This window comes from Oryx dammah, unplaced genomic scaffold (genome assembly GCF_014754425.2).
Source record: "Oryx dammah isolate SB20612 unplaced genomic scaffold, SCBI_Odam_1.1 HiC_scaffold_5, whole genome shotgun sequence".
NCBI classification, from domain to species: Eukaryota; Metazoa; Chordata; class Mammalia; order Artiodactyla; family Bovidae; genus Oryx; species Oryx dammah.
In genome coordinates this window covers 91,289,066-91,316,558 of record NW_024070189.1, presented here as the reverse complement: position 1 = coordinate 91,316,558, position 27,493 = coordinate 91,289,066, and the positions used below count along the sequence as shown (strand labels likewise).

Genomic DNA, 27,493 nt, shown 5'->3' with positions numbered 1-27,493 from the left:
TCTTTCTTCCTGTCCTCTTGGTCGGTCTCTCTATATGCTGGGAGATGTCCCCTCCCCACTCCCACCTGTACTGATATCCTTTCAGGAACTGATACTGTGTGTGTGCCATATCAGTTTTGGTTTGTCCATACATGGACTATTGGATGAGAGAGGAAGAAGGTTCTATTTTCTTTCAAGCTGCTGCTATCTCACATCTTATGACAACAGCAGACTCATCTTTCCCAGAAGATGGAATTCATAAAAAATCACAGTTATTGGGACTTCCCTAGTAGCTCAGCAGTAAGGAACTCGCCTGCCAGTGCAGGAGATGCAGGTTTGATCCCTAGGTTGGGAAGATCCCCTGGAGGAGGAAATTATCCAGTGTTCTGGCCTGGAAAAGTCCCGTGGACAGAGGAGCCTGGGAGGCTACAGTCTATAGGGTTGCAAAGAGTCGGACACGACTGAAGCGACTTAGCCTGCGCTCACCCTCTCCCAAGACTCAGACATGTGAGCTCACACAGCCAGTCAGAATCTGAACCCAGAATCTGAGCTCTGTGACAAAGGACAAGCTGTCCACATCTGGCCAAAAATCAAGACATGGGGCACCAGAGAGCTTTATTGTCAGAACTCATTGGACAGGTTTCTAAGTTGCTTCCAGGAAGATGAGTGGGTTTGGGGGCCTGGTTTCTTCTTCAAACTGGGCTTTTCTTCTCTGGTGTCTCTGCCAGTCCTCTGGGGAGGGAAAAAAAAAAAAAACAGTTGAAACCTACCAGGTCAGATCTTTCTTCTGAACAGGCAATTCTTCAGGGCCACCCTCATCAGTTTCCCCAGGCTCACGCCCAGAAGGCTTGTAGGAATTCCAAGGTCTATGCTGACCTTGTCGCTTCAAGAGGTATGGCCGGCCCAAGAGTGTTTACCTCTTCCACAGGCAGATGACAAAGAGACTGACGCCCAGGGAATGTTGCTTCTTAATAACACAAGAGACTCAAGTCCCTGTAATGGGGTCTTCCTCTTGCAGGCTGGAGAGAGGAGAAAGATAAGTTCTCACGTGGGGACCCTTGGTATATGTGTGTTCATTCCCTGATACCCCTCCACCCGAGGACTGTAAGATAGAGCTGTTCCAGAATAAACAGATCCACTTAGAAATTAAGAAAAAAATTGAATTCCTCTCCAGTGGACTTGAACTTGATATTTACCTTTTTAAAAAATATATTTATTTTTTAATTGAAGGATAGTTGCTTTACAGAATTTTCTTGTTTTCTGTCAAACCTCAATATGAATCAGCCATAGGTATACATATATCCCCTCCCTTTTGAAACTCCCTCCTATCTTCCTCCCCATCCCACCCCTCTAGGTTTATACAGAACCCCTGTTTGAGTTTCTTGAAACATACAGCAAATTCCCGTTGGCTATCTGTTTTACATATGGTAATGTAAGTTTTCATGTTATTCTCTCCATACATCTCACCCTTTCCTCTCCTCTCCCCAAGTGCATAAATCTATTCTCTATGTCTGTTTCTCCATTGCTGCCCTGTAAATAAATTCTTCAGTACCATTTTTCTAGATTCCATATATATGTGTTAGAATATGATATTTATCTTTCTCTTTCTGACTTACTTCACTCTGTATAATAGACTCTAGGTTCATCCACCTCATTAGAACTAACTCAAATGCGTTCCTTTTTATGGCTGGGTAATATTCCATTGTGTGTATGTACCACAACTCCTTTATCCATTCATCTGTTGATGGACATTTGGTTGCTTCCATGTTCTAGCTATTGTAAATAGTGCTGCAATGAACAATGGGATGCGTGTGTCTTTCAATCTTGGTTTCCTTAGGGTATATGCCTGGAGTAGGATTGCTGGATCATGTGGTGGTTTTATTCCTAGTTTTTTCAGGAATCTCCATACAGTCTTCCATAGTGGCTGTATCAGTTTACATTCCCACTAACAGTGTAGGAGGGTTCCCTTTTCTCCACACCCTCTCAAGCATTTATTGTTTGTAGACTTTTTGATGATGGCCATTCTGACCAGTGTGAGGTTATACCTCACTGAGTTTTGATTTGCATTTCTCTAATAATGAGAGATGTTGAGCATCTTTTCATGTGTTGTTAGCCATCTGTATGTCTTCTTTGGAGAAATGTCTGTTTAGGTTTTTTCCCCACTTTTTGATTGGGTTGTTTGTTTTTCTGGTATTGAGTTGCATGAGCTGCTTGTATATTTTGGAAATTAATCCTTTGTCAATTGTTTCATTTGCTATTATTTTCTCCCATTCTGAAGTCTGTCTTTTCACCTTGCTTATAGTTTCCTTTGCTGTGCAAAAGCTTTTAAGTTTAATCAGGTCTCACTTGTTACTTTTGTTTTTATTTCCATTACTCTAGGAGGTGGGTCATAGAGTATCTTGCTTTGATTTATGTCATCGAGTGTTCTGCCTTTGAGTTTTATAGTTTCTGGTCTTAAATTTAGCTCTTTAATCCATTTTTAGTGTATCTTTGTGTATGGTGTTAGGAAGTATTTTAATTTCATTCTTTTACATGTAGCTGTCCAGTTTTCCCAGCACCATTTATTGAAGAGGCTGTCTTTGCCCTATTGTATATTCTTGCCTCCTTTGTCAAAAATAAGGTACCTGGGGCATGAGTTTATTTCTGGGCTTTCTATCTTGTTCCATTGGTCTATATTTCTATTTTTGTGCCAGAACCATACTGTCTTGATGACTGTAGCTTTGCAGTATAATCTGAAGTCAGGAAGGTTGATTCCTCTAGCTCCACTCTTTCTCAAGACTGCTTTGGTTATTCAGGGTCTTTTGTGTTTCCATACGAATTGTGAAATTTTTTGTTCTAGTTCTGTGGAAAATGCCATTGGTAATTTGATAGGGATCACACTGAATTTGTAGATTGAGTTTGGTAGTATAGTCATTTTCACAATATTGATTCTTCCTACCCAGGAACATGGAATATCTCTCCATCTTTTTATGTCATCTTTGATTTCTTTCATCAGTGTCTTATAATTTTCTTTGTACGGTTCTTTTGTCTCCTTAGGTAAGTTTATTCCTAGATGTTTTATTCCTTTTGTTGCAATGGTGAATGGGATTGATTCCTTAATTTCTCTTTTTGATTTTTCACTGTTAGTATATAGAAATACAAGTGATTTCTGTGTGTTGACTTTGTATCCTGCAACTTTGCTAAATTCACTGATTAGCTCTAATAATTTTCTGGTACTATCTTTAGGGTTTTCTATGTACAGTATCATCTCATCTGCAAACAGTGAGACCTTTACTTCTTTTCCAATCTGGATTCCTTTTATTTCTTTTTCTTCTCTGATTGATGTAGCTAGGATTTCCAAAACTGTGTTGAATAATAGTGGTGAAAGTGGACACGGTTGTCTTGTTCCTGATCTTAGGGAGAATGCTTTCAGTTTTTCACCATTGAGAATAATTTTTGCTGTGGGCTTATTATATATGGCCTTTACTATGTTAAGGTAGGTTCCTTCTATGCCCAGTTTTTGAAGAATTTTAATCATAAATGGGTGCTGAATTTTGTCGAAGGCTTTTTCTGCATCTATTGAAATGATCATGTGGTTTTTATCTTTCAGTTTGTTAATATGTATCACATTGATTGATTTGCATATATTGAAGAATCCTTGCATCCCTGGAATAAACCCAATTTGATCATGGTGTGTGAGCTTTTTGATGTGTTGCTGAATTGTTTGCTAAAATTTTGTTGAGGATTTCTGTATCTATGTTCATCAGTGATATTGGCCTATAATTTTCTTTTTTGTGTGTGTTGTCTTTGTCTGGTTTTGGTATCAGGGTGATGGTGGCCTTGTAGAATGAGTTGGGAAGTGTTCCTTCCTCTGCAATTATTTGAAAAAGTTTTAGAAGGATAGACATTAGCTTTTCTCTAAATGTTTGATACAGTTCTCCCATGAAGCCATCTGGTCATGGGCTTTTGCTTTTTGGGAGATTTTTGATCACAGTTTCAATTTCAGTGCTGTAATTGGGTTGTTCATAATTTATATTTCTTCCTGGTCAGTCTTGGAAGATTGAACTTTTCTAAGAATCTGTCCAGTTCTTCCAGGTTATCCATTTGATTGCCACATAGTTGTTGCCATAATAGTCTCTTATGATCCTTTGTATTTCTGCATTGTCGGTTGTAACGTCTCCTTTTTCATTTCTAATTTTGTTGACTTGATGCTTCTCTCTTTTTTTCTTGATGAGTCTGGCTAAAGGTTTGTCCATTTAGTTTATCTTCTCAAAGAACCAGCTTTTAGTTTTATTCATCTTTACTATTGTTTCTTTCGTTTCTTTTTCATTTGTTTCTGCTCTGATCTTTATTATTTCTTTCCTTCTAATTTTGGGCTTTTTTTGTTCTTCTTTTTCCAGTTGTTTTAGGTGTAAAGCTAGGTTGTCTATTCGCTGTTTTTCTTGTTTCTTGAGGTAGGATTGTGCTGCTATAAACTTCCCTCTTAGAACTGCTTTTGCTGCATCTCATAGGTTTTGAGTTGTCATGTTTTCATTGTCATTTGTTTCTAGAAAATTTTTTATTTCTTCAGTAACCTGTTGGTTATTTAGAAACGTATTGTTTAATCTCCATGTGTTTGTGTTTTTTACAGTTTTGTTGTTGTTGCTGTAATTGATATCTAATCTCATGGTGTTGTGGTCAAAGAAGATGCTTGATAAATTTCAGTTTTCTTAAATTTACTGAAGTTTGATTTGTGACTCAGAATGTGGTCTATCCTGGAGAATGTTCCATGTGCACTTGAGAAGAAGTTGTATTCTTCTGTATTTGGATGGAATCTCCTGAAGATATCAATGAGATCCAACTCATCTAGTGTATCATTTAAGACTTGTGTTTCCTTATTAATTTTCTGTTTTGATGATCAGTCCATTGGTGTAAGTGGGGTGTTAAAGTTTCCTACTATTATTGTGTTACTATCAGTTTCTCCTTTTGTGTCTGTTGGTGTTTGTCTTATGTATTGAGGTGATCCTATGTTGGGTGCATAGATATTTACAATTGTTATGTCTTCCAGTTGGATTGATCCCTTGATCATTATGTAGTGTCCTGCCTTATATCTTGTATCTTCTTTATTTTAAGGTCTATTTTGTCTGATATGAGGACTGCTACTCAAGCTTTCTTTTGCTTCCCATTTGCATGGAATGTATTTTTCCATCCTCTCACTTTCAGTCTATATGTGTCTTCAGGTCTGAAGTGGGTTTCTTGTACACAGCATATATATGGGTCTTGTTTTTGAATCCATTCAGCCAGTCTGTGGCTTTTGGTTGGAGCATTAAATCTGTTTACATTTAAAGTAATTATTGATATATATGTTCCTATTGCCATTTTCTTAATTGTTTGGGGTTGATTTTGTAGATCTTTTTTCTTCTTTTGTATTTCTTGACTATATAAGTCCCTTTAACATTTGTTGTAAAACTGGTTTGATGGTACTGAATTCTCTTGACTTTTGCTTGTCTGAAAAGCTTTTGATTTCTCCATCAATTTTGAATGAGATCCTTTCCAGGTACAATAATCTTGGTTGTAGATTTTTCCCTTTCAGTACTTTAAATATATCCTGCCATCCCTTCTGGCCTGCAGAGTTTCTGCTGAAAGATCAGCTGTTAAGCGTATGGGCTTTCTCTTGTATGTTACTTGTTGCTTTTCCCTTGTGGCTTTTAATATTCTTTCTTTTAGTCGTTGTTAGTTTGATTGGTATGTGTCTTGGTATGGTTCTCCTTGGGTTTATCCTCTATGGGACTCTTTGTGCCTCTTGGACTTTTATTTCCTTTTCCATGTTGGGGAAATTTTCAGCTATAATCCCTTCAAATATTTTCTCATATCCTTTCTTTTTCTTTTCTTCTGGGACCCCTATAATTCGATTGTTGCTGCGTTTGATATTGTTCCAGAGGTTTCTGAGACTACCCTTAGTTATTTTCATTCTTTTTACTTTATTCTGCTCTTCAGAAGCTATTTCCATCATTTTATCTTCCAGCTCACGGATTCATTCTTCTGCTTCAGATATTCTGCTTTTCCTTCCAGAGTATTTTTAATTTCAGTAATTGTGTTGTTTGTCTCTGTATGTTTATTCTTTAATTCTTCTAGGTCTTTGTTAATTGATTCTTGCATTTTCTCCATTCTGTTTTCAAGGTTTTTGATCATCTTTACTATCATTATTCTGAATTCTTTTTCAGGTAGTTTGCCTATTTCCTCTTCATTTATTTGGACATTTGTGTTTCTAGTTTGTTCCTTCATTTGTGTAGTATTTCTCTGTCTTTTCTTTTTTTTTAACTTACTGTGTTTGAGGTCTCCTTTTCCCAGTCTTCAAGGTTAAATTCTCTCTTCCTTTGGGTTTCTGCCCTCCCAAGGTGGTCCAGTGGTTTGTGTAAGCTTAGTATAGGGTGAGATTTGTGCTGAGTTTTTGTTTGTTTGTTTGTTTTCCCTCTGATGGGCAAGGCTGAATGAGGTGGTGATCCTGTCTGCTGATGATTGGGTTTGTATTTTTGTTTTGTTGTTTAGATGAGGCGTCCTGCACAGGATGCTACTGGTGGTTGAGTGATGCCAGGTCTTGCATTCAAGTGGTTTCCTTTGTGTGAGTTCTCACTATTTGATACTTAGGGTCTAGGGTCTTGGAGTCACTGCTCCCACTCCAAAGGCTCAGAGCTTGATCTCTGGTCAGGAATGAAGATTCCACAAGTGGTTTGTTATGGCATTAAGTGAGATTAAAACAAATACCCAGAAATGAGAAACCAAAGATGAAACCCAGACAAATGGTAGTTACAAAACCAGGCAAATAATAATTAAAATAGTGGAATATATGCATATACATATATACCCATTAGCAAAATCAAAACAGTCCAACAAAAATAAAGTACAATAGATTGATCCAGCAAACAAAGAAATCAAAAATCACATTTACCAGTTAAGAACAAAACTAACTAAAGCACAAACTGGAAAACAAAACTAAAGCAAGGTGCCAAGTGGGGAATGAAGCAATGAAAACAAAACTAACAAATATGTTGAGAGGAAAGGAAAGAAAGAATAGATATGCAAAGTTAAATAGAGGTAGATAAAGATTTGTATATATTAAAGATTAACTGCAAGGGGGAAAGAACAGTAGGAAACGCAAACAAAGGAATAAATAATAATAGATTTTTTAAAATAAAAAATTAAAATTAAAGAAAAAAGAAAAGAAGAAAGAAAACTCCACAGAACTGCAAAAGCCCAACATAGAGGCAGAGGTTTATAACAACAATAAAAAGTGTGACTGAAAAAAAAAAAAAGCTTAATTAGATTTCATAGTGCCAATAAAGTCAACATCTGCAACGGGCTGGGGTAGGAAAAAAACAAAACAAAACAAAAAAATTCCAAAAGACTCTACAGAACAAGTCAAAACATAAGAATAATAGTTTTTCTTGAGTCACTGCTGTCAGAGTCCTTTCCCTCGCTGGGAGTCACAGTTACCTCACCTGTCCAGGCTGCCCTCCAATAGTATGCTGATTTCTAGACCTGCACTGAAGCGATTTAGCACGCACACACAAACCAAGGAGAAGGGCTTCAGAAGGAGCCAGCCGAGCCAACCAGCCTTGACTGTGGGGAGACTTCCAGCATTCAGGACCCTGAGGAAAGATTCTTGTTTAAGCCCTGGGCCTGCAGAACTGTCTTCTGTGGCAGTCCTGGGAAACCAGCACAGGGCATCCGAGCAGAAGGGTTTGACCACGAGAGAATTATAGGTAGGTCTTGGGACAGCAGAAGATGTGTCCACCTCTCTGCCCACACCGTCTGTCGTGCTGGGTTTCTAAAACCCTACCTGTGACTCCTGGCATCGTGGAGGCTCCTTGTGAGAAAGACTTTGGGGAAAGGGAGGGTGCAGGGGGTAGTGGGAAAAGTTCAAGTCTCTGTCCCTCACTTCCCTGGTGGTCCACTGGTTATGAATCCACCTTGCAATGCCAGGGACACAGGTTCAACCCCTTGTCCCCGAAGATTCCACATGCCACCAAGCAAGTAAGCCTGTCCCCCCGCCCTGCTGAGCCCACACTCTAGAGCCCATGCTCTGCAACAAGAGAAGCCCAAGCACTGCAACTAGGAAAACCCTCGGCACCAACAAAGATCCAGCACAGCCCAAAAAATTAGGCCTGCATGCCACTGCTGGGATGGGCCGTCACACCTCATTCCTTGGGTTTCCGGCCAGTAGAACTCCCCCCACCTGCCTCCCACAATAGTTTCTGACAAAAGGGCTTCTACAGAGAAGCCACCAGGAAACATTTGGGCATTTCACATTTGGGCTCTGGTTTGGGATGCGAAGACTGCCTGGCTCCCTCTACCAGACAAGTGGAAAAGGCAGGAAGAACAGCTAACAGAGGTGACAGCCAGGCAGGAAGGAGTAGGCGTGCCCCACTGGGACCCAGGTGGAGGGTGAGTGGAGGGCAGACACCATCCAGAGCCCACGGCATGTGTGCACGTGTGGAGACCACCTGTGTTGGACTCATCTGTGGCCCAGCCCGCCAAGCCAGTCTCACCATCAGGGCAGCCAGGACCCGCTCCGCCAAAGTCGTCACTGGTAGATGCTGTAGATCTGCCTTTTGTATTTCTGGAGGATGAAATGTCGTTTAATCTTTGTCGTCGGACCTGCCCAGAAAGCAAAAACCGGTTCAGATGTGGGGGTGAAATAAGAGTCTGTGTACCCTGGGTGTGACCAGGCGGCAGGATCTCGTGGCTGGGGCTGGGCTGGTGCCTGGCCATGCCCTCATCTTCCTGGGGCACTGCCTTTGCCATCTTAAGGGATGGCAAAGGAGACTGCTTTACACACACACAGCTCCCTTTCTGGGAATAAAATCTCAACTCCTTACTACAGCTGAACGTGACCTCTCTCCACCCTGACTTCACAGGCCTCCCAGTTGTTCCCACGACTCTCCAGGCACCGTCCTGCCTGAGGGCCACTATACCTGCTGCTCCCTCAGCCAGGAATATCATTCCCCTTCAATTGTTTGCCCAAAAGGCTCCTTTTCATCCTCTGAGTCTTACCCTAAGGACCACTTCCTGAGAGCAGGCTTCCCAGATCCTTCTGGCCAAAGCAGCTTGCTGTCTGACCCCTGACCCATCACCCGTCTAGCCCACTGTCACACCTGCTACACTGCCCAGTCTTCTCGCCTCCCTGACACATCAGAGTCTGCAACTGCTGGGGGTGGGATCGGGGGAAGGTGGACACCATCTCCCTCCAGGTAGCCACCCCTCGGTCGGCAGCTGGTCCCACAGACCCTCTGAATCCCAGAATAAGACATGTCTCCTCAGCGCCCACAGGGCCCTGGACACCATCAGGAGACCAGCCTCCAAGTGTCGAAGCTCTCCAGGCCACTCACCTAGCTCTCCGCCACTGATGGAAAAGTCCTTCTCCAAGATGACCCACTTCTGAATCTTCTGTGCGTTGGAGATGGCTTTTTGGTTGACAGCAATGATGCCTTTCTGGATGGCCGCGTAGACCATGGGATCTCGCAAGTCCAGGATCTCAGACACCGTGGTCGCCTGGCTGCCCACATCCCGGCAGAACTTGATCGCCTCCCAGTTCAGCAAGTCCAGTGGCTCTCCGGTCATTTTGTCGACCTCGCACTGCCCCCGCGACACCCCTGTCACAACCCCTAGCATCCATCCCCAGGGACCAAGATGCGGCTTCCCACCTGCTGGAAAACCCATGTTACCTTCAGTGTCAGGAGGATGCTCAGGAACTTGGCCTTGTCGCCCACCAACATGGCATTACTAATGATGGGGATTGTCTCCTTAACCAGGTTCTCGATGGGAAGAGGGGCCACATTCTCGCCACCGGCTGTGATGATGATTTCTGAAACGAGGCATGACGGGGGGGTGGGTCCAACCAGGACAGCCCAGAGGCCCCACGCCTTTGCAGATCGGAGGGGCCCAGGTGTCAGCAGCAACCACCTCTCCCCCGAAAAACCCCAGAAGCAGAGGAGCACCCCTGCCCTTGGCCAGGGTGCTCTCCATGTCCTCTTCCAAGCCCCAGACCCAGAGTCCTTCTGCCCCTCCTCCCCCATCTTCTTCAGATTCCCATTGAGCATCCACATCCTGAGTATCCCACTTGGACAGCATCTTGTCCACTCCTGGCCTGTTCCTCGGTCCCCTGTGCCCTGGTCCAGGCCCTCCAGTGTGCCCTTGCCTGGAGAATAGTCAAGCGCTTCTGACCATGCCCTGACCCTCTGTCTCCTGCTGTTCTCATTGTCTGGCAGCTCTCAAAGATCCCAAGTCCAGGCTCCTCCTGGGGGTGCGTGGTGCCTCCCTAGTTTCGGCAGGCTCCTAAAGGATTGTGCCGCTGTCTTCCCCTGCCTCAAATCCTTCAGGAGCTCCTCCTCCTGCCCCAGACGCAGTCTTCACTTGTTCCTCCATCCTGGGGCCCTTGCTTCCTGTCCCACCCACCCAGACTCTCTCCATTCCACCCTGTGATCTTGCAGTCACCTCCGCTGAGGTCCTTGTAGCGCTAGGAATGATCCGTTTGGGCCCCTGATGGACATCTGTGATATCGTCTGCCCAGTGACTCCTCCGTCCTTCGAGTTTCTTTAGAGAACTACCCGCCATCTCTGTGTGGTCTGGGGAAGGGGTGGGCTGCTGGGGTGAGCCTGTGACCACATCGGGCCAGTCAGTGTATTCCGTCCTCTACAGTGATTCATTCTGAGATGGGATACTGACCAGGAAGATCCAGTGAGAATCAGACATAAAACTTGCTGACGCTGTTGGGAGTAAGTACACTCTTCCTCAACCTTTGGGTGTTACGATGAGCCTAGACTGTTGGCAGCCGTCTTGTCATCAAGTTGGAAAAGCCTCCTCAAGAATGGCATCAGGGAGCTCCCTAGTGGTCCAGTGGTTAAGAATCTAGCTTCCCATACAGGGGATGTGGGTTCAATCCCTGGTCAGGGACTTAAGACCCCCACATGCCGTGCGGCAACCAAACCCTTGAGCCACAACTACTGAGCCCACGTGACAAAGAGCCCGCATGCCTCAACTAAGACCAGATGCAGACAAAGAAATGAATGAATAAATAAACAAGAATGGGGTAAATACAGAGGGGACCTTGGTCACAGGATAAAGAGATCTGGATCCAGCCATGCCCGAAGCACGCACTTTTGGACTTTACAGTTTGAGCCAGCAGCTTTACTTTTCCACTCAAACCTGTTTAAGAAGGGTTTTCTGTTGCTCATCACAGAAATAATGGTAACATAGCCCTCTTACTGAACAGTTACAGCCTATGTCAGGCTTCATGCCAAATGCTCTACATCAGAGGTTGTGGGCTAAATTCCACAGTGCTCCTTCTGCCTGTTTTTGTAAGGCCTCGAGCTAAAAACTTTTTACATTTTTAAACGGTTGGAAGGAAATCCAGAGAACAATATTGGTGACACGTGAAAATCCTGACATTTGTATTGGTGCATGGCCACGACCACAGGTCTGGACATCAACTGTAGCTACTTTTGTCCCACAGCAGTCACGTGGAGCAGCTATGTCAGAGACCCTGTCTCCCGCAAATCCAGAATATCTATACATGGGCCCTTTAGGGCTTCCCTGGTGGCTCAGTGGCATAGAATCTCCCTGCCAGTGCAGGAGAAGGAGACATAGGCTCTGTCCCTGGCTCAGGAAGATCCCCTGGAGAAGGAAATGGCAACCCACTCCAGTATTCTTGCCCAAAGAACCCCATGGACAGAGGAGCTTGTTGGGCTACTGTCCATGGGGTCACAAAAGAGACATGAGTTAGTGACTAAAACAGTGACCAACTTTATGGGAAGAGTTGATTGATCCCTGTTCTGTATCATTTCATTTAATCACGGTGACTCTGTAGTTACTGTTATCTGTAAATGACAGGGGAGGGAACAGAGGTTTGAGGCCCAGTATAGGCTTCTTTTCTGGCTCCATCTTGCTGAGGGCCAAATGCTGGGCACGGGGATAGCACTGGGCTGGATAGTGCATGGGCTGGGGTGTCCCTGTACATCTGTGTGAGCACCCATTCCCATGAAAGGTGGAAAGGCAGAGCCTTCAGTGTTCAAGGCTGGCCTGCTCGCTGGAGGCCCCTGGGAACCCAGGCCCAGTACCTTTGATGCGGCCGGTGATAAAGAGGAAGCCCTGGTTGTCCATGCGGCCCAGGTCCCCGGAGTGGAGCCAGCCCTCCTCGTCAATGGCCTCCCTGGTCGCGTCCTCCTGCTCCAGGTAGCCCATGAAGACATGCCGGCCCCAGAGGCAGACTTCCCCCACGCCATCCTTGCTCGGCTGGTACAGCATGTTCTTACACCCTGTCACAACTTTGCCAGAACTGCCAGGGGACAGGAGGGAGGAAGACTGAGGCTCAGGGGCAGGGGCCGAGGTCACCTGGTTCCTGACCACCAGCTCAGCTGGCCTGGCCCGGAGCTGCCGCTGCATCCTCCCCAGGTCCCAGTGGGTGCTTGTGACTGTTGGCTGAGTGGAGAGAGGGCTGGTCCCACCAAGGGAGTCAAATTCCCAAAAACCTGGTGAACTGGGCTTCCCTGGTGGCTCAGTGGTAAAGAATCTGCCTGCGATGCAGGAGACTGAGTTTGATCCCTGGGTCAGGAAGATCCCTGGAGAAGGAAATGGCAACCCACTCCAGTATTTCTGCCTGGGAAATCCCATGGACAGAGGAGCCTGATGGGCTACAGTCCATGGGGTCACAAAGAGTCAGACACAACTGTGACATTTTCACTGGTGAACTGGGAAGCCCAGTGGAGTTGTAGGTTGGTTTTATGTTCACGTACATGGCAGAAAGACTTCCCAGCTTAAAAACAACAACGGGATTCCCCAGTGGCCAAGTGCTTGGGACTCCATGTTTTCCCTGCCGAGGGTCTGGGTTCCATCCCTGATCGGGGAACTAAGATCCCGCAAGTCACATGGAGTGGCAAAAAAAAAAAAGAAAACCAACCAACCCCAGCAACAAAACCCTCTCTAGGAAACAGCAATGTCGCCCTGAATGCAGTGACCAGCACAGCTGATTTTAGGTAAAATGACCAGCCAAAGTCTCTTTATAGTTACTTCCACAGGACAGAGCGCTAATGAAATCTGGATTTTCATGAAATTCCTTTCGCTAGTGATACCACTTGGGAGGGTGGTCTTAGGATGCAGAGAAGGAAGTATTTTCTTTCTGCCTGGCTCAGATATCTTCTATTGGCAGTTAGAAGGGTCGGTGGTTTTAGGGCAAAGTGTAGAAACTTCCTTAGTCAGCAAGTGGAAAAAGAAGGCAGGCTTGAGATGCTTAAAATGTATATGAATGCATAAATGTGAGCTCTGGAAAAAGGGTACAGGTGAACAGACAGAGAGAACAAATGTATTGACCCCACGGGGGAAAGGCAGGGTGGGATAAATTGGGAGATTGGGATTGACATGTATACACTACAATGTGTAAGACAGATAACTAATGAGAATCTCCTGTAGAGCACAGGGAATGCTACTCAGTGTTGTGGTGACCTAAATGGGAAGGAAATCCAAAAAGAGCACACACACACACACACACGACCAAGAACTTCCCGAAGTACAAGCTGGGTTTAGAAAAGGCAGAGGAACCAGAGATCAAATTGCCACCATCTGTTGGATCATAGAAAAAGCAACAGAATGCCAGAAAAATATCTACTTCTGCTTCATTGACTACACAAAAGCCTTTGACTGTGTGGATCACAACAAACTGGAACATAGTTAAAGAGATGGGAATGCCAGACCACCTTACCTGTCTCTTGAGAAAACTGTATGTGGGTCAAGAAGCAACAGGACATGGAACAACCGACTGGTTCAAAATTGGGAAAGGAGTATGACAAGGCTTTATATTGTTACTCTGCTTATTTAACATACATGCAGAGTACATCATGCAAAATGCCAGGCTGGAGGAATCACAAGCTGGAATCAAGATTGCTGGGAGAAATGTCAACAACCTCCTATATGCAGATGATACCACTCTCATGGCAGAAAGTAAAGAGGAACTAAGGAGCCTCTTGATGAGGGTGAATGTTGGCCTAAAACTCAACATTCAGAACACTAAGATCATGACATCTGGTCACATCACTTCATGGCAAATAGAAGGGGAAAAAGTGTAAGTGGAAATAGTGACAGATTTTATGTTCTTGGGCTCCAAAATCACTGCAGCCATGAAATTAAAAGATGCTTGCCCCTTGGGAGGAAAGCTATGACAAACCTAGACATCGCATTAGAGAGCAGAGACATCACTCTGCCAACAAAGGTTCATATAGTCAAAGCTATGGTTTTCCCATATGAATGTTGACATTCTAGGAATCAGCGAACTAAGATGGACTGGAATGGGTGAATTTAACTCAGATGACCATTATATCTACTACAGCGGTCAGGAATCCCTTAGAAGAAGTGGAGTAGCCATCAGTCAACAAAAGAGTCCGAAATGCAGTACTTGGATGCAATCTCAAAAAAGAATGATCTCTGTTCATTTCCAAGGCAAACCATTCAATATCACTGTAATCCAAGGCTATGCCCCAACTAGTAACACTGAAGAAGCTGAAGTTAAACAGTTCTATGAAGACCTACAAGACCTTTTAGAACTAACACCCCCAAAAGATGTCCTTTTCATTATAGGGGACTGGAATGCAAAAGTAGGAAGTCAAGAAACACCTGGTGTAACAGGCAAATTAGGCCTTGGATTACAGAATGAAGCAGGGCAATGGCTAATAGAGTTTTGCCAAGAGAACGCACTGGTCATAGCAAACACCCTCTTCCAACAACACAAGAGAAGACTCTACACATGGACATCACCAGATGGTCAACATCAAAATTAGACTGATTATATTCTTTGCAGCCAAAGATGGAGAAGCTCTATACAGTCAACAAAAAACAAGACCAGGAGCTGACTGTGGCTCAGATCATGAACTCCTTATTACCAAATTCAGATTTAAATGGAAGAAAGTAGGGAAAACTGCTAGACCATTCAGGTACGACCTAAATCAAATCCCTTATGATTATACAGTGGAGGTGATGGAATTCCAGTTGAGCTGTTTCAAATCCTAAAAGATGATGCTGTGAAATTGCTGCACTCAATATGTCAGCAAATTTGGAAAACTCAGCAGTGGCCACAGGACTGGAAAAGGTCAGTTTTCATTCCAGTCCCAAAGAAAGGCAATGCCAAAGAGTGCTCAAACTACCGCACGATTGCACTCATCTCACATGATAGTAAAGTAATGCTCAAAATTCTCCAAGCCAGGCTTCAGAAATACGTGAACCATGAACTTCCAGATGTTCAAGCTCGCTTTAGAAAAGACAGAAGAACCAGAGATCAAATTGCCAACATCTGCTGGATCATGGAAAAAGCAAGAGAGTTCCAGAAAAACATCTATTTCTGCTTTATTGACTATGCCAAAGCCTTTGACTGTGTGGATCACAATAAATTGTGGAAAATTCTGAAAGAGATGGGAATACCAGACCACCTGACTTGCCTCTTGAGAAACCTATATGCAGGTCAGGAAACAACAGTTAGAACTGGATGTGGAACAACAGACTGGTTCCAAATTGGGAAAGGAGTGTGTCAAGGCTGTATATTGTCACCCTGCTTATTTAACTTATATGCAGAGTACATCATGAGAAACGCTGGGTTGGAAGAAGCACGAGCTGGAATCAAGATTGCTGGGAGAAATATCAATAACCTCAGATATGCAGATGACAGCACCCTTATGGCAGAAAGTGAAGAGGAACGAAAGAGCCTCTTGATGAAAGTGAAAGAGGAGAGTGAAAAAGTTGGCTTAAAGCTCAACATTCAGAAAACAAAGATCATGGCATCTGGTCCTATCACTTCATGGGAAATAGATGGGGAAACAGTGGAAACAGTGGCTGACTTTATTTTTGGGGGCTCCAAAATCACTGCAGATAGTGATTGCAGCCATGAAATTAAAAGACGCTTACTCCTTGGAAGGAAAGTTATGACCAACCTAGACAGCATATTCAAAAGCAGAGACATTACTTTGCCAACAAAGGTCCATCTAGTCAAGGCTATGGTTTTTCCAGTGGTCATGTATGGATGTGAGAGTTGGACTATAAAGAAAGCTGAGCACCGAAGTATTGATGCTTTTGAACTGTGGTGTTGGAGAAGACTCTTGAGAGTCCCTTGGACTGCAAGGAGGTCCAACTAGTCCATTCTAAAGGAAATCAGTCCTGGGTGTTCACTGGAAGGACTGATGTTGAAGCTGAAGCTCCAATATTTTGGCCACCTGATGCAAAGAGCTGACTCATTGGAAAAGACTCTGATGCTGGGAAAGATTGAGGGCAGGAATGGAAGGGGACGACAGAGGATGAGATGATTGGATGGTATAACCAACTCAATGGACATGAGTTTGAGCAAACTCTGGGAGATGATAAAGGACAGGGAAGCCTGGCATGCTGCAGTCCATGGGGTCACAAAGACTTGGACACGACATAGTGACTGAACAGCAGATGACTGATTCACTTTGCTATACAGCAGCAAATAACTTTGTAAAGCAACTATAGTCCAGTATAAGTTTAAAAAACAGTACAAAGAGGATTCTTATGACTTCTTCTTATGACCCAATTAAAAACTTTCCTAGAAGTGTGGAAAAACTCAGAAGCTATACAAGTTTGATGTGTTCATCCAAGTAAACCTAAAAAAAAAAAAATTCTACACAGGAAAAAAGGAAAAAAAAAACACCTGTTTAAGGAAGGACTACTCTTTGGTTTGGGGAAAAAAAAACAAAGCTCAAGTGGGCATTTGGGGTTACAGAAAACAGACCCAGGTGCAGTTATGTGCTGGAAGGGGTGGATACTAATGTACAGAGTAAAGTAAGAAGCAGGAGATGGTTTTGCCACATTTGGAAGATTAGACTTCGATTTTACTAAGTTCAAAGCCAAATGCAACCTGGCCAAACACGAGAGGAGACTCGAACTTGCGATATGGTGCAGTTGGTGGGGCCAGGGGGTCAGGGAAGGAGGTCCCGAGAGGGAACATGTTTCCCAGACTCCAAGTGGAACTCGCCTTTGGTGTTCTTACTGCATCAGTGTCACTGGGCTCCATCCTGCAGCCCAAGATGAGCTAAGCTTGGGAGGAAGCCAGAGGGGCCCGGGGACATGTTTGAAACAAAGCATCTTGGAGATCAACCTGAGGTGGGACATCTGGAGGCAGAGCTCACAAGTGACAGATAGGGAGGGTACATACATAGAATGTTTGGGAGACATCCCTCTTTGTCCGCAGGCTCTCGGACAAACTGGGGCTTCCCACAGTCATGAAGATTTGGAGCCTGGAGGCTGGAGACACCAAGTCAGGATTCATCATATCCCAGAAACCCTCACACCTCCATCCCCTTTGACCCAGCATTGCCAGAGGACCAGGTGTCTGCCCAGGAGACCGGTACCTTAGAAACTTGTAGTTTGCCGGGGTGGATATGGAGTGGGGTCCTGAGCTTTCACTCATACCGTACACCTCGCCTATTGGTATGTCCAGGCTTAAAAAGAACTCAGAAGTCTCCCGGTTGAGGGGTGCGGCCCCACTGAAAAAGAGGCGGCAGTGATCCAGGCCAAGGGAATTCTTGATTTTGGTGAACACAAGTGCCTTTGCCATGCGGTAGCTCATGGGAGGGTCATGTTCCCTGTGAACATGGATGCCAAGGAAGGTTCTGTAGCCACAGAGCCACACAGGGGTGGATGGGACCCAGCTGGAGAAGGCTGAGCCCCCTCACCCACCGCCCTCCATGCCTGACCCCAGTGGTCCCACCACTTACCCTAGCATCCTTTTCGAGTTGACCTTTAAGCCAATATTCCTTGCCCACAAAAACACCTTTTTCCTCAAGCTTGAAGACGTGGCAACAGCATCCTTTATCTTCTCGTGCATCTTCTCCCAAATTCGGGGTACCCCCAGGAAGGCAGTAGGCTTTACCTCTTGCAAGGTGTTGACCAAGGTACCCTGCTGGACACAGAGCTCAGTCAGCAACACCTGCACCCCAGGTGTCCATCTCTCCTCAGCCACTGAGGGCAGCCCAGGAGAACTTTCTGTTAGCTTTCTGGACCAAGGTGAGCTCCTGACCCAAGGGAGCCAGCCCGTTGACTAGCCAGTGGCCAATCAGTTTAACCTGTTCTCCCTGGGGACATAGTGGAGAGTACAGACTGTTAGAATATTTTTGGAAGTCAGTATGACAGTGCTGTTAACATTTTAAATACAGCTAGGCAACTTCACTTCTGTGGGTGATAGAACTCAGCTGGACAAAAGACTCCGATACACAGAGAAACACGTGTGAGACGCTCTTAGTGCATCATTTTGTAATAAAATGAAAACAGGCTACGTAGCCATTGTGGGGGGAGTGGCTAAAAAAACTGTTGCCCAAGCATGAAGTGGAGTATCATGAAAGAGTCTCCCTCAAATTGATCTACAGGTTCAATGTCATCACTATAAAAAATAGGCAAGCTATTTCATACCAACTGACAAGCTGCATGGAAATGCAGAGGACCTAGAATAACCAAAGCAATTCTGAAAAACAAAATCAGAGGACTTACTATTACTTGATTTTGAAACTGACTATAATGTAGGGTGATCAACTGTCCCGATATGTCCAGAACTGGAGGTGTTCCTGGAATGTGGGGTAATTTTTACTTAGGAAACTGGGAGAGTCCTGGTAAACAGGAACAAGGTGATCTCACTACCAAAAAGCTGGAAAAATAAAGTCAGTGAGGTTTTGGTGTAAGGATAGACATAAAGATCAATGAAACAGAACTGAAAATCTAAAGATGAATCTTTACATTTATGATCAGTTGATACTCAATAAAAGTGCCAAAGACAGACAAACAAGCAGCGAGCTTAGCTAACTTAGAGCATTCTTGCCAGACACAAAAATTACCTCAAAATGGACCACAGACCTAAAAGTAAGAGCTGTTAGCAGATCTAAAAGCCCTCCAGAAGAACACAGAGAAGAAAATCTCTGTGACTTTAGATACAGTATGTGTAAGTCACTTAGTCGTGTCCGACTCTGTGACCCCATGGACTGTAGCCCACCAGGCTCCTCTGTCCATGGAGTTCTCCAGGCAAGAATACTGGAGTGGGTTACCATTTCCTCCTCCAGCCCTTAGGGTAGGCAATGATTTTCTTAAAAACTAACAAGTTCATGTAATTCAAAAAACACCATTCATTACCATAGTTTTTACTTATTTCATTAAGAAGTTTTTCTTGAGGTAAAGATAACCTGGACTTCTTGTGGGTATTTCTTGCCAATGCTATGGGTATAAGTTTAAAATGCCCTTCTAAGGTTCATATAAGTTATTAGCCCCTCAAGACTTTTGTACTTTATAGAAACTGCTTTTCTGAAACAGACATTCCTTCCAGTGGAAGGAATGCAGCTGCTCCGTCTGATTTGCAGTATGAATCCATGCACACTGCAACATTGTTCCATCACATTTCATTCACAATACAAATGCTGCTATAAGAAAACCTTTTTATAAATTTTTACTTTTTATAAAGTAAAACTATACAAATATTAAAAAAAAAAATTACACCAGAAGCATGAAAGGAAAAAAAAATCAATAAATTGGAGAGTTGACACTCATTAGAGGTGAACATTTTCTGCTTTTCAAAAGACACTAGTAAGAAAATGAGAAGACAAGCCACAGAACTGGGAGCAAGTATTTGCAAAACCTATCTTTGATAAACTATTTGTGTGAAGAACACAACATTCAACAATAAGATGTACAACTCAATTTTTACACAGGCAAAACTGTGAATGAGATATTTCCAAAGAAGATACACAGCTGGCCAATAAGCACCAGAAAAGTTGCTCACCATCCTTAATCATTTGAGAGATGCAAATTAATAGGAGAGAGACCACTTCACGTCCGCTGCTGCTGCTGCTGCTAAGTCGCTTCAGTCGTGTCCGACTCTGTGCGACCCCGTAGACGGCAGCCCACCAGGCTCCCCTGACCCTGGGATTCTCCAGGCAAGAACACTGGAGTGGGTTGCCATTTTTTCCTCCAATGCATGAAAGTGAAAAGTGAAAGGATGGTAATAATAATAAAAACAAAAATAGTAACAAGTGTTGGTGAGGATACGGAGGAACTGGACCTCTCATACACTTCTGGTGGGAATGTAGAATGGCACAGCCTCTTTAAAAACACTCTTGCAGTTCCTTAAAATGTTAAGACAGGGAATTCCCTGGCAGTCCTGTGGTTAAGACTCCGTGCTCCCACTGCAGGGGGCACGAGTTCGATTCCTGGTCAGGGAACTAAGATCCTGTGTGCTGAAGCCAAAAACAAGTTAAAATGGCTTTGTTCCTAGTGCTAAGTTGCTTCAGTCATGTCTGACTCTTTGCAACCAAATGGACCATGGCCTACCAGGCTCCTCCGTCCATGGGATTCTCCAGGCAAGAATGCTGGGGTGGGGTGCCATTTCCTTCTCCAGGGGGTCCTCCTGAACCCAAGGACCAAAGCCCTGTGTACTGTGCCTCCTGCATTGCAGGCAGATAGTTTACCGCTGAGGCACTGGAGAAACCCATTAATACACCTGTAGATACGCATATTCCCAGCAAGTGCGCTAAACATGAAGACTCAAATAGCTTCACATCAGTTCAGGTCAGATTCTACTGCCAAAAATGTTTGGTTTGTGGAGGGTTTTGGAGCTGGGAATACTGAATTAAAAAAAAAAAAACACGCTACGCACACACACAAATTCTGCCGTTAGTACCATTCACATTTTAGTCTTAGGTAGTTCAGTATACAGCCTGAAAAACCATGGACACCATGACTTGGATAAAGATAAAAACAAAAAGAAGGTGGTTAACCAATTCACATGCTGCTAAAGGGGAGCATTAGCTGAGGACAGAGAAGGAACCCCGCTGCTTACCAGATCTGGGCCTTGATGGAGCCATCCACCCTTCCAAGCTGCCCTTAACCTTGACCCCACACCCCCAGATTTGGGCCCTGTTGGAGCCGTCCACCCATCTGGGCTGCCCTCAGCCTTGATACCTTGAGAGCGTCTGGTTCAGCAAAGTAGATGAAAGCCCCGACCTTAATGGGCACCCAGATGTCCATCATCTGAGCTGCGATGTGGCTGAGAGGAAGGTAGCTGACCACCACCTCCTGCTTTTCGGAGGCATAAGCCATGTTGCATTCCCTTGCCACCGACCCCGCTGTCCACGTGATCTAGAACACAAGCTGAACTTAGGATCCAGTGAGATCCGACATACTTCCTCCTCCTCCTCACCTGAGGGCTGTTTAAATGCAGTTCTTTAACAAATGCAAGGCACCTCCTAAACGCTAGGCACTGCTCCTGTTCTTTACAAACATTGAGTCATTTAGTCCTCATCTTAACGCTGGGGTTGAGAACTGTGATTCTTCCCCATCATCGAGATGGGAAACCAGGGGCACAGTTCACTAACTTGCCTGAGGCTGGGATGAACTGTAAACTACAGTGGGCAGCTTTGGGGGATTACCAGATGCCCCAGGATCCAAAAGGAGACCCTAGAGTCAGGACGTCTACCGGGAAAGTCAGAAAATCTGAAGGACTCAGTGTCTCAGAAGCAATCTTGACTCTAGGGACTTCCCTGGTGGTCCAGTGGTTAAGAATCCACTTTCTAATGTGGAAGATCAGGTTCAATCCCTGGTCAGGGAACTAGGAGCCCCCATGTCACAGGGCAGCTAAGCCCGTGTACCACAACTGCTGAGCCTGCTTGCCACAATGAAAGATCCCACATGCCATGACTAAGACCCAACACAGCCACACACACAAAAGAAATCCTGACTCCACCATTGACTAGCTGAGTGACCCTGGGCTATTTGCTTAAAATCCCTTGCAACCTCTATTTGCTCATCTGTAAAATGGGCACAGAATTTCCTTGTGCCAACATAAAATTAAGAAACCAACACTGTCCAAAACACAAAAAGACCACTCTTAATCCCATGGAATAAACACCCCAACAATTAGTATATTAATGTTTTTCTTAAAAAGTTTTTAAATTTTTATTGGAGTGTAGTTGCTTTATAACTCTATGAATGTTTTTCTTTGTCCAGTGCATACTTTGATGTAAAGTTTTAGCATATCTATAATTTAGCAATCTACACTTCTTATGGTATCATAAACTGGTCATTAATCCAGCTACATGGGCCTCTGCACTGTTATTCCAACAGGTCAGGCGAGGTCCTGCTTCAGGGCCTTTGCACTGGCCATTCCCACTGCCTGGGACCTGCTTCCTTCAACTGTCTCCACAATTATTAATAACTCTTTGGATGCTGAATTGCTAGTTAAATGTCACCTCTTAGAGAAACTGTCTCACCCCCAAACCGAAGCTTCCAGCATCTGTCTAATCCTCTAAGTACTACTTGCCACAATCTCAGTGGTTTTTTATTCATTCCCTGTCTGTCTTCCCGGGGGCCACGATTGGGTCTGTTCTGTCCAAAGCCATTTTCCAAGCACATAGTAGGTGCCCAGTGAATTTTTGTTGAGAAGGGACATTTAAAAGAAGAGAAGGGACATTTAAGAGCAAGGAAACATGCAAAACCCTTGGCCCATGGTGAGCCCTCAAGATTCATCCCTTGTCTTTCTCTGGGTCTCAGGATGGAGGGATTTTCCTTCTGCCCCCATAAGCACTGTCACTCCAGAGGCCCAAGGAATCCAGCACCCGTTTGTTGAGAAAAGGGACTAGGTGCGTGCAGACTGTGATTTACAGTCGTTCAAACACCCGTGGGTTCAGAACCTGGCTCAAGCTCATTCTTTGCTCTCTATCCTTGCTCAAGTCATGTCCCCTCTCTGAGCCTGTTTCCCCATCTGTGAAAGGGGTTAATGACACATCTTAACCTCCTGGGGTTTCTGTGAGGGGTTATATCTATTTATCTCAGCGTGGCCTAGTATTCTATAAAACGGGGGAAACTTTGAATTGTGGACATATGTTGAGGACCTGGGACTACCTTTGACTTCTTGCTATAAAAATGATGACGATTATGATGATTTTAACTCGTTATTGACTGCGGTATTCTTGCAGAAACTAACGCCTGCGGCTGGAGTTTTCATTTTGGCTGGCCAAAAATCAATTCTGTGATTTCACTAACACTGTTTTGCAGGTCATTACATTCAGTGGTTTACACCTGACAGACTTGTAAAGTCCTCTCTAGCATCGTGAATTTCACTTCCCACATCGGAATCAATCATTAAGGCTTTTTGTCTTCTTGTTGGTCTACATGCATATTGTCTGAATCAGAACTATGTTCTGAAGAACTGTCATCTTCTGAGACACTTGTATGTACGTTGCTCAGACAATCAGAGAAAGTATTCCCATAAAATTCACTGAAAAATTCGTCTTTGTGTAAAATTTCACCATGTGTTATCTTTGAAGATTTTACGGTAATCAATTAGCACTTATCACATACACAAAGTTGGAACAAAAATCTAACAGAGAAAAACGTGAATGATAATGACAACCGTAAGTTGTGTAATGAAACTTTGATCAACTTTAAGCTCTAACAACTTCACACTTGATGTTAAATGTATCAGTGTCTAAAAATGTACTGATATGTCTCCAGTCAGTAATGGGCAAGAAAAGATGTACTAAAATGTCTCCAGTCAATAATGCATTGAAAGTCACGATAAGGGACACTGATGAGGCTGTGTGCCAGGTATCACTCTGAGCATTTATATCTGTGTGTAGGTTAAGTGAAGACTTAGTCACTCAGTCACGTCTGACTCTTTGCGACCCCATGGGCTGTAGCCCTCCAGGCTTCTCTGTCCATGGAATTCTCCAGGCAAGAATACTGGAGTGGGTACTAGTCCCTTCTCCAGGGGATTCTCCCAACCCAGGGATTGAACCCAGGTCTCCTGTATTGCAGGCAGATTCTTTACTGTCTGAGCCACCGGGGAAGCCCACGTGTAAGATAAAGACAGTGGCAAATTCTCTGCCACCCCCTCCATTCAGAGCTAGAGTCTGTTTTCCCTTCCCCTCCCAGGGCTGGTCCAGTGGCTGGTTTTGACCTGCAGAGCAGGGCACCATGTGAGCTTCTGGCCCTGAGCCGTAATAGATGTCAGCCTGTGCCTTTATATACAGTGTGCTTGCCCTTGGAGTCAGCACCACATTGAGAAATTCAACAGCCTCACTACCTCCATGCCACAGAGAAACCCAAGCCCCAGGAGACATGTGAGTGAAGCCCCTCTCGGACCTGTTAACCTAGCCTGGGCACTGGCTGAGTGACCCCAGCTGACACTCTGTGGGGCAGAAAAGACACTGCTGAGCCCTGGTCCAAATCTAAGACCCAGAAATAATGCACTGTTGGTGTTTCAAGTCGCTCAGTTCTAGAATGGTTTGTTACACAGCAGTAGCTAACTGACACAGTATGGGACATTATTTAACCTTCACAGCAACTCTAAGAGCTATCAACTGTTCTTGTCTCCATTTCACAGGTGGGCAAACTGAAGCCCAGAGAAGTTAAGGGAGTTTTCTCAGGTCACACAACTAGCAAATGGGGGAGCCAGGATGAAGATCTAGGCAGACTTGCTCCAAGAGCTCGGCGTTCATCAGCTGTCTTCAAGGAGATGATCTCGGCAGACATGAAGCCACTAGGAGTATGAACGCTGGCCAGGGTGGGCTTCCTCAGACCCTCTTCATTCATTTCAGTCCACAAAATGGATTGAAGCCTCCTGTATACCAACCACTGGAGACACAGCAGTGAACCCAACAGACTGCCGCTGCCCTCAAGGAGCTGATGTTCACGATAAACATGTGACTGTATATAATATGTCAGTGCACGGAAAACAGTAGCTAGAGGGGATCAGGGACTGATGGGGTGGTTTATTTTTATTTGCTGTTTTGAACATGAAAGTCAGGGAGGACTTCTCAGAGGCAGTAACATTTGAGCAGGGACCCCCAAGGAGGTGAAAGAGGAAGCCAAATTGGTCTCTAGGAAAAAGAATTCCATGCAGAGGGAATAGCCAGAGCAAAAGCCAGTGTGTACTGCCAACTCTTAAGCTGGGTTGGTGCAAAAAGCTCATAAAGTAGAAACGCTGGGACGTCCCTGCTAGTCCAGGGGCTAAGACTCTGTGCTCACAGTGTAGAGGGCCCAGGTTCAATCCCTGGTCAGGGAACAAGATCTGACATGCTGCAACTAAGACCTCGTGCAGCCAAAAATTTAAGTAAGAAATGCTTCATTGTAGAACTAGCAGTCTTTCTGACTCACAAAGGGGAGTGTATGTGTTGGGTGTACGTCCTGCCAGACACTTTTCTACTTTGAAAGCTTACAGGCTTGTACATCGGTCGCTTCATTTTTCAATTTTTAACAAAAACCGCCTGTGCTCTGCGTACTGTTCTTCAGCTGGCTTCAGCATATTTATAGTGATCGCATCTTTAAGGATCTTTACACCTTAGCCACATAGATCAACAGTGTAGGTGAAAATGTGGACTGTGACTCTAGCCTGCCGGAGTTCAGATCCTGGCTCTGCCATGCTGCTTGTTGTGTGACCTGGACCCAGCATTTTAACCTCTCTGGGCTTCAGTTTTCTCATCTGTAGAAACAGCGGCCACCTGATAGAACAGATAGAATCATAGAATCACCAGGAGGATTTACAAAGTGTAAAACTCTCGGGATGGACCCTGGCATATCACAGGCATGCAACAGAAATGAACCATCACTGCCTTTCTTGTTCTTTAGGGAAAAACAAACAACAGCTTTATCAAGGTGTAATTGACATGCAGGGAACCACCTGCATTCGGGCTGTACAAGTTGGTGCATAGTGACCTATACATGCAGCTCTGCAGCCATCCCCACCATTGAAATGGTGAATGTTCCCTGTCCCCATCGCCCTTTGTCATGCCTCCCTTTTGCCATCCCAAGCAGCCACCATCTGCTTTTGGTTCCCGTAGACAAGTTTGCATTTTCTAGGGTTTTCATCACACAGGAGTATTTTCCTGACCAGAGTTTGAACTTGGGCTCTTGGGAGTGGCACACAGATCCTAACCACTGGACTGCCTAGGAATTCCATTTCTAGGGTTTTATATAAACAGGATCTTTTATTTAGTTACAGTTTTAAATTACAGTTAGGTCATTGTATTCACTTTCTAATTTATTTTTTAATTAATGTACGGCTGCACTGGGTCTTTGTGCTACACATGGGCTTTCTCTGATTGCAGCGAGCAGGGACTGCTCTTCATTGTGGTGCGTGGACGTCTCGTTGCGGTGGCTTCTCTTGTTGGCTTCTCTCGTGGGCTCGACAGCATGTCAGCTCAGTAGTTGCTGCACTCAGGCTTAGGTGCCCTTCTGCATGTGGTATCTTCCCAGACCAGGTACTGAATCTGTGTCCCCTGCATTGGCAGGTGGACTCTTAACCACTGGACTGCCAGGGAAGTCCCTTTCTAGGGTTTTATATAAATAGGATCTTTTAGCGTGGATTCCCCTATTCTTTCCTACCAGAGACCTAACTTACCATCAGTTTTGGACTCCACTCAGACATACATGCATTTTCCCCAAACACAGAGCCTTCCTCAAGTAACTAAAACATCAGCTCCTGCTTTATCCCCTGAAACTCAGTGTTTACACTGCTCTTTCACATACTTATTTTATCAAGCATGGTTCTGAGCTCAAACACTGTCCCAGGAGGCAGGGACTGTTACATCACACCCATTTTACAGATGAGGAAACCAAGGCTTAGAGATCCTGGATGTGTTGCCTAAGATCATAGAGCCAGGTCTCCTGCAGAGTCCCTGATCTCAACCCCTGCACTATGCTGCCCCAACCTTAAGTCTCTCTGCCCCACAGATCAAGGTCCCCCATGCCACTGTGCTCCTAAACACCACTGTGCTCCTGTGGGTCAAGAACAAAAGCAGTCTGAAGGCCTCTGTCCCAAGGCATCGAGACCCTGGAGGCTGCAGAGTCCAACCCCATCAGCAGAGACAGCACTTACATTGTCATGGCTGAGCATCACCCCCTTGGGTTGGCCCGTGGTCCCAGAAGTATAGATGATCACGGCACACTGATTGGCCTTCTGGCTTTCGATGATCTGGTCCAGCTGGGCATCGGGAATGCTACTGCCAAGTTCTAGAAAGTCATCCCACTATGGAAAGAAAAGACCAGCAGAGGGTGGCGGCTCAAGGGTGTAAGGGGGCCCCCGGCACACCAGGTGTTCCCCTTCCCCAGTCAGGTCTTGCCTCACCAGCTGCCCTGGAAGGATGATTCCCAGCAGGAGGAAGGGTACTTCATACAGAGGCCCTGAGACACCTGCTTCTCCTCCACTTCCTGGGCAGGCTACTCAAGCACCTCAGCCTCAGTTTCCTCATAGGTAAAATGGGGATGATGTCAAGGCCCAACTCTTTGGGTTGTTCGAAGCAGTAAATGAGTCACTATGTGTAAAATGCTTAGAACAGCAGAGTTCAGGATCATTTGTTCTCTGCCTTTCCAGATTCCACTTGGCACCTCAAACTTAGTGATCAGATTGATGGAACTGAAGGCCATCCTGATTGGCTTAAGCTAGAAGGTCCCATCTGCCTGGGCCACAGTGATTGGACTGGTCCTGGACATGTGACCTCAGGTGCTCCAATCACAGTGAAGGTCAGGG

The 27,493-nt window shown here is 44.8% G+C and overlaps 1 protein-coding gene across 1 annotated transcript in view; it reads right to left on the bottom strand.

Annotated features, from left to right (window-relative positions):
- Positions 1-577: 577 nt before the first annotated feature.
- The window catches only part of ACSBG2 (acyl-CoA synthetase bubblegum family member 2), a 37,089-nt gene continuing 10,173 nt past the window's right edge, over positions 578-27,493 (bottom strand). Inside the window, exons 5-14 of the mRNA XM_040242082.1 lie at positions 26,843-26,992; positions 20,929-21,105; positions 17,706-17,887; positions 17,340-17,573; positions 12,054-12,271; positions 9,663-9,802; positions 9,327-9,573; positions 8,487-8,595; positions 897-998; positions 578-711 (exon numbers count right to left, since the gene is read on the bottom strand). Of these exons, the coding sequence (XP_040098016.1) occupies positions 8,522-8,595; positions 9,327-9,573; positions 9,663-9,802; positions 12,054-12,271; positions 17,340-17,573; positions 17,706-17,887; positions 20,929-21,105; positions 26,843-26,992 (1,422 nt within the window). The 3' untranslated portion in view covers positions 578-711; positions 897-998; positions 8,487-8,521. The remainder of the gene's footprint in view (positions 712-896; positions 999-8,486; positions 8,596-9,326; positions 9,574-9,662; positions 9,803-12,053; positions 12,272-17,339; positions 17,574-17,705; positions 17,888-20,928; positions 21,106-26,842; positions 26,993-27,493) is intronic.